Here is a 7,422-nt window from a genome sequence, read left to right on the forward strand (position 1 = left end):
CAAAAGTTTATCTAGTCCCCCCCCCCCCAAAAAAAAAACCCACCAAATCTCTCAAAAAAATGTAGAGGTGACGTCACATGCGAACAGTGTCTCCCTCAATAAATAGTCTAGAGAAGGTGGTATGTGTACACTACACTGTAGTTAATAATGTGAATGATTGTAGGATTTTAACAGCGCTCCCCCATTGAAAATATGGTACGAGCCCCCCTCCTCCTATTGATATTTGGAAGCTGAAGTTTCCGGAGAAAACAACCGGTCTACAATTGAGCATACCTCCCTGCAAAAAAATCAGGATCGACCCTCCACCCCCCCCCCCCCCAAAAAAAATATTGGCCCTAGAACCGCGCCTACGAGAACCGTTTGCTGATAGCTGGCATCCCATGACCATGCACATTGCGCAATTCTGTCAACAATATAACATCACGAGGTCTATAGTTACGCCCATATTCTTTCAGTACCGGTACTACCTTCATGCTGTGGTGAAAAACAGGTGCAATCAAGCTCTGGACTGAACCTATTGTCTGTGTAGTTATCATCGTTAGTGCATCCATCTTGACATAGTTATTGGTACTTATATATGGGGCACTACTTTTGTCCACCGTTATTTCCCTGCAATTGTTGTCCTTTGTTTCTATTGAAATCTCATACTCCCTACTAGGATTTCTAACGACCGACGTACTGCAACTGTGCAGTTGTCCCTATTGTTAAATTTGTTCCCGATACGTGCTTTGATTTCAGTATATCCAAGCTAGTAGAGTGTCACCACTGGACTGGTTCACCAGTAATGGTGAATGAGAAGTATCTTATCTCGTAGGTTATATCGAATCAATCTGATTTCGTCCATCCAGATGATGCCAGCATCGCCTAGGTCACGTTTAAAAGTGAGGAGTCGTACCAAACGACTAGAAGAGGCTTCAAAGAGGAACTCTTTGGTCTGTCTTTTATCTGAGTAAATTCTGCTAAAGAAGAACTTACTTCCATTGCCTTCATTGAATGTTGGAATGATAATGAGCTCCTTTAATGGCTTTTTAGTTACGGATCTTCCACGAAGATCATAAGCGAACATCAAATCGTGAACGCGGCCATGTTCTAGTATCATTATCAAATTATTCGTCAAGTACGGATCCCACCTATTTGCACACGGACAGGATATCTCCTTTTGGTACTCTCCCGTGTCCAGATTCCAAATGTGAATAACGCACTTAGCATTGTTGTGGTCGGCGCTAAAACCAACGATAACGTTATCCCCAAGTTTGACAGAACAGGCAATCTCTCTGCACTCTAGTTCATGCAAACACTTTCCGCTCTTCGCGTCCCAAACGCGAATTATGTTATCAGAGTGGACCGCAGCGAGCAGCTTATTCCGGTAATCAAGGGCATAAAATCCACCGTTCCCTGTCGGCTCATCCATTGTAAGCAGGCGTCGTTTTCCGTCTTGGACACCCCACACGTTAATGTAACAAATGTTCCTTCTGCCGATACTGAACCAGTCTTGGGTACTAATAAGGACGACAAATTCACCGTCAAAGAACGATGACTTGATTCGTCGCTGTCGACGTTGCTCCATCACTTGCAGCATCTGTCCTGTTCTTACATCGAATGAACGGATTATCCCATTCGAACAAAACACCACCACAATGGCGTCTTTGATCTTGAGAGCTCCGTTCATGTTGGCTAAATCCTCACGGATAACACACTCAAGGGTGCCCTTCCGAATGTCAAAAACGTGGACTGTCTCATAAGAGGTACACAGTGCCAGGAGATCCCCATCGACCACCAAGTTTTGTGAAAGGAGACTGGGATACATACCGGAATCTAATTCCTTGAAATGAGACAAATTCCTAGTCCAGTTACTATGCAGATGGTAAGCTCTCATGTAGACGCATTTCCACCTGCAAGTGCTAGTTAAACCCGCAGCGTTGCCATCAGTCACGATCCTATCATTCTGGAAGGTGACACCGCGGTCGTGAACCGCTTCACTAGCGCCAGTTCCTTGCTCGGAAGGTCCGTAGGAAGCTATCTTGGCCAGATCTGTGGTGGTGCCGTAGTGCTCCCATCCTCTGCTTTGACAAAGTGTGCGCCAAAGTGAATCCCGATTGGTTGCATCGCGTAGCCAACGGCTGCATGATGCCACGCTACACAGGTCAGACGCATTAAGACGTTGGAAAATTGTCTCTAATAAGTTGGCAGGCACGGCGTACATAGAAGATCCAATCGACGCCACAGAACTGCAGTGACTCTCGCTGTCACTTTCAGAAATTTCGTCGTTAGCCATCGAAGAAGATATCTGTAACAAATGAAACTATTTTTGTTTATTTCATATTGACCAAGAAGTCAGCTCTATAGCTGTTAACCTGTTTTTACTTGACAGCTCATTCGTGTGCCTCGATTTTTTAGTTCTATACAATGCTTGATTAAATCTCCGTCATTTGATTGGTAGGCAGTTGATCACGTGTCATTGAATTATTTGGTCCAAGCCACGGACCGGTAGTCTGAGTATCACCCGTTATCCACTGAGCCAAGTATTTTGTGTAACGTCTGATTATGTCAAAGCATGCATATTTATGCGATCTTGTGCCTCAGCCAATCAGAGTCAACTTTACTTAATCGTGGCGTCATTTTATTCCCCAATCAGGACTATACTCGTGATTAGTCAATTCAAATGCAGTGTTTTGTAATACAACAGCCGGGCGCGTATCGCGTAACATTATAATACACAGCGCGTGACACAGCTTTTTTTTTATCCATGTCTATGACGCGACAACGGGTAAATGACCGAAGCACCGAAGACGCGATATAGAAAGCGCCCGCTGATTGGTCGAAATCTAGAGGTCAGGATGCGGTTGTCTTGCATAATTAATTAACGAATTGCTCAAATGTAATAGACCACGGCTATATCCATTGCTTATTACATACTGACCAGCCGCGCCGCAAAAATAGGCCCTAGAATTTATTTTTATTCAGTGGTAAGTAGAAGTTCCATAACAGGGTGAAACTATACAGCTGGCTCTGAACAATCAGATGATTTTATTTAGGTGTTGTATACAACTAATATTGAATATGTCACATTCGTACCATGGACAGAATGATCTCATTCGGTGAAACAGATTGAATCTTCCAATCAACTTGGCTTCGCCTCCTGGAATCTAACATTCCATCTGTAACCCCATGAATTTAGTTTGACCATTGCACTCACCATTGAGCACAAGCATTCATTCCTGTGTACTGTATTACCAGGTGACTAGTTCGGTTATACTGTGTGAACAGGAACACTCTTAGCTGGGATCACCTTTCATGTATTAGTCCTGCAAGAATTCCTGGCGACTTGCGTACAAGATCATCATGGTGTGAACATTTCATAAGGAAAATAATAATTCGTCAATAATTATAAGCAGTAGGTCGGGGGAGTTAACCACGCTAGAATGAGATACGCTCACCAAAAAAACATTTGAAACATACCTTTCAGAGAAGAATGCAGTTCACAGATCTTCTTTACGGTTATGCCATTTAAAACATCCACTCGCAGGTCGCAATTTCAGTGATATGCTGATCACAATGCACATTTCACTGTAAGGGTACGTAAACTGTAGCTGTGTATAAGGTAAACACTGCATAGCGCATCCGAAATCTGTACTGTTTTTTTCACTTACATGTGAACACTGAGATAGTTCATGTATTATTGCTTGGGTGTAGTTAAATAGTCCCATCCCTGTACATGGTTACAATCGATCCACTCCCTTATTGTCATGCAGAAGCGGGCCATCAGACTTTGCACCCTCTCACAACCACGAGATCATAATTATACTGCACCTCTATTTGCCAAACTTCACACACTAACGATGATGGATATTAAAAAACTTCAAATATGATTTTCATGTTCAGTAAGAAAATCCACTCGCAGGTCGCAATTTCAGTGATATGCTGATCATAATGCACAGTGAACAGTAAGGGTACGTAAACTGTAGCTGTGTATAAGCTAATCACTACATAGCACATGCAACATTCAGTACTGTTTTTGTGAACACTGAGATAGTTCAGGTATTGTTGCTTGGTTGCAGTTAAATAGGCCCTAATAAATCCATATACATGGTTACAATAAATACGCTCCCTTATTGTCATGCAGAAGCGGGCCATATCAGACTTTACACCCTCTCACAACCAGCAATCATACTACACCTCTATTTGCCAAACTTCACACACGAACACTGAAAGATATTAGCAAACTTTAAATAGCATTTTCATGTTCAAGTACACCTTTCTTCTTAGTGTATTTTCGACTTTTTTTTCAATTCTGTGTATGACATTCATAAATATAACACACGTTCTAGAAATAAACTCTATGTCCCATACACTCGCACAACTTTCTCCATGAACACTCTTCGTTCCCATGGTCCTCGTCTTTGGAACAACCGAGACACAGTCTTGAGAACAAAGTCTTCTGTGGGCCGCTTCAAAGCTGGCTTCAAACAATATCTTATCTCCTGTTACGTGTCATAGTCTATTCCCTACTTTTAATTATTTTTTAGCCATTTTCTCTCCATAATACTTCTCCTTGCGAACTTTTCTATCATTACTTTTTTAGATATTCACGTATTGATTTGTCGTTAAGTCTGGCATTATATTTTAATTTTATATATGCTCTGAATAATTTATTTTGCTGTTTTGGTAATTGCGTTTGTCTTGGTTATCTACTCCAACTTGTTCATATATGTTTACAGTCTTATGTATGTGTGCACCAATGCATGATTGTCTTATATACAATTTATTTTCATCATGTATTTTGTTTGGCTATTTGATTGTTTTGTTTGTTTATTTTGCGTAAGATTATAATGAATTTGTTGTCTATCATTCATTTTATTTATTAACTAATTCGTTAATTTTCACTTTCTTGTGTGATTTTTTTCTTCATTATATATTTGTCAGATCAGCTGATTTATCTGTATTAGTTTTAGATTATGTTGTTACCTAAACATTTATGCATGGTTCGATTGTTTTACTAGTTGCACGAGTTATTCATATATGGCATTATCTATTTTGTTTTACCCCTAAGTGTTTCCATTCATTCATTGTGTATTGTATTTATGTTTGTCCGATCGTTAGTCTGTCTCTGTATTTGTTGAGTTGTCATTTCGGTTTTGTTTTGTCAAGGCATCTCCATAAAAAAAAACCGGCTACGGAAGGTGCATCCGTAATTGCCTATTGATGTATTATTTTTATTTCTACAAGTATAATCTTGATATTATTATTTATTAAATCACTTTGTTATGTTGTTTTATACAAAAGAAAATTGTGGCATTATGCAAATAAATGTTGATTGAGTTGAGCTTCGGTCCACAAATTGGGTCACAGGTATTAACGGTCGAAAGGAGCAATGCTCATAGCAATTTATGGCAAGGTATACACTTTAAGAACTGGAAAATGTGTGATAGCTTTGTAGTGAGAGCAGTTGCGGTTTTTTTTGGTGTTATCACTTTTTTTCAAAATGGCCGCTATTATGCTTGAACCGGATAAATTATATGTGGTGACAAGAATGTTTTTGCTGCCAAGTTTTTGGGCCGGGTACCGAGACCCAGAAGAGTTATTGGAAGTCGGTAATAAGGGGCTCATTGAATTAGGGTCATAAGTCCGACTCCTGAAGACTTGGCCATTATCACGTAACTTTTTGTTTTATTTTCTTTCTTTGTTATCGGAGGACAATTGCAAGAATGATTAATTTGTTATACTGAGAGCTTGTACTGTAATCGTTCGAAAATATTTTTTTATAAAGTGCTCGAAAATACAAAATTTAATCCAGCTATATAATGTTTTTATTTCATTGTCTCAAAACTGCATGTACGTGATACGTTCCTCTGCGCATACCTTGTTCAGGCCTGTTCCCTGATCCCAGACTGCGGGGGGGGGGATGTCTTTAAATCATATAGTGGAATTTAATGTATATGCGAGCGCGAAGCCCTGAAGGCGTGGGGTCCGGGTACGCTTAAGAGCCCCAGGAAAAATTTTGATTGCAGTGCTCTGTCTAGTTTATTATTGAGAGTGAGTCAGCCAATGACTCACGTTGGTCGACAGTCAGTTGCGAAAGTCAGTTCATTTGAATACACTGCATTAATTTCGTATGTGTCTGTTTATCTATTTATCTATTTTGTTCTCCACTTCCAAAAAATAATACATGAATGATAGTCAATTACTTATTGGTACTTATTATACTGTGATGAAGAAGGTGCGAGCCAGATCTTGATTTGAGCTTTTTGTCAGTAGTTCTGTAAAACTTAATGTGGATTTTTATTAAAGTCGTGATCATCGCGAGTGATTCCGTTTTGGTCAGGTGCCATCACTGGTTCACCAGTAATGATGGATGAGGAGTGTCTTCTTACGAGTATCATAGCGAAGCACTCTGATTTCGTCCATCCAAATGATTTCAGCATCGCGTAGGTCAGGATCAGCAGCGACGAGCCGTACCAAGCCATTGGGAGTGGCTTCAAAGATGAACTCTTTGTACTGTTTCTCCTCTTGGCCGAATAATAAATTGAAGGAGCACATCCTTCCATTTGCCTTCTTCAAGGTTGAACAGGCCTTGTACTCGATCAATGTATTTTTAGTTACTAATGTTCCACGAAGATCATAAGCGAACATCACGCTAGACACACGGATGTCCAAATGTTCGTGTATTATTATCAAATTATTCACCAAGTACAGATTCGACTTATTGACACACAAAAAGTGTATCTTTATTTGACACTCTCCCGTGTGTAGGCACCAAGTGCTAAGAACGCACATGGTACTGTTGTCGGTGCTCAAACCAACGATGACGTTTTCCCGAGTTTGACGTTTGACCTTTCGCCTGGGCATTTTAGTTGATGCAAACACTCTCCGCTACTTGCATCCCACACGTGAATGTAGTTATCAGAGTGGGCAGCCGCTAGCAGCTTATTCTGGTAATCTATGTCATACCACCCGCCAATCTCTGTCGCATCGTCCATTGTCAGCAGGCGTCGTTTGCCGTCTTGGACACCCCACACGTAAATGTTGCCACTGTCCCTGAAGACCCTCCACCTGTCGTAGGTGCTAGCGATGACCAATTCACCGTCAAAGAACAATGACTGGATATTCCCTGGCCGGCTTTCCTGATCCATCACTCGTAGCGTCTGCCCTGTCCTTGCATCGAACACACGGACACTTCCACTTAGGCAACCCATCACCATTACGCCATCTTTGATCTTAATCATTCCCACCGAGTTTGGTAACTTCTGATGTATAACACACACAGGGGTGTCCTTCCGAATGTCAACGATGTGGACTGTCTCACGAGAGGTGCGCATTGCTAGAAGATCTCCGTCTACAAAAGCATCCAGATAAGGACCAACCTCATCTTTATGTAACTCTAATTCTTTGAAATGAGAGCAATTCGTAGCCCAGTTTCTTTCC

At 41.0% G+C, this 7,422-nt stretch overlaps 1 protein-coding gene across 1 annotated transcript; it reads right to left on the reverse strand.

The window, feature by feature from the left end:
* Window positions 1–338: 338 nt before the first annotated feature.
* On the reverse strand, window positions 339–3,933 carry LOC119735498. The gene is made up of 2 exons (XM_038209206.1): window positions 3,460–3,933; window positions 339–2,287 (listed from the first exon to the last, which is right to left on the reverse strand). Exon 2 carries the CDS (start codon window positions 2,273–2,275, stop codon window positions 776–778), a length of 1,500 nt encoding a protein of 499 aa, XP_038065134.1. The 5' UTR covers window positions 2,276–2,287; window positions 3,460–3,933; the 3' UTR covers window positions 339–775.
* Window positions 3,934–7,422: the final 3,489 nt, after the last annotated feature.

This window comes from Patiria miniata, unplaced genomic scaffold (assembly GCF_015706575.1).
Source record: "Patiria miniata isolate m_02_andy unplaced genomic scaffold, ASM1570657v1 HiC_scaffold_29, whole genome shotgun sequence".
Taxonomy (NCBI): Eukaryota; Metazoa; Echinodermata; class Asteroidea; order Valvatida; family Asterinidae; genus Patiria; species Patiria miniata.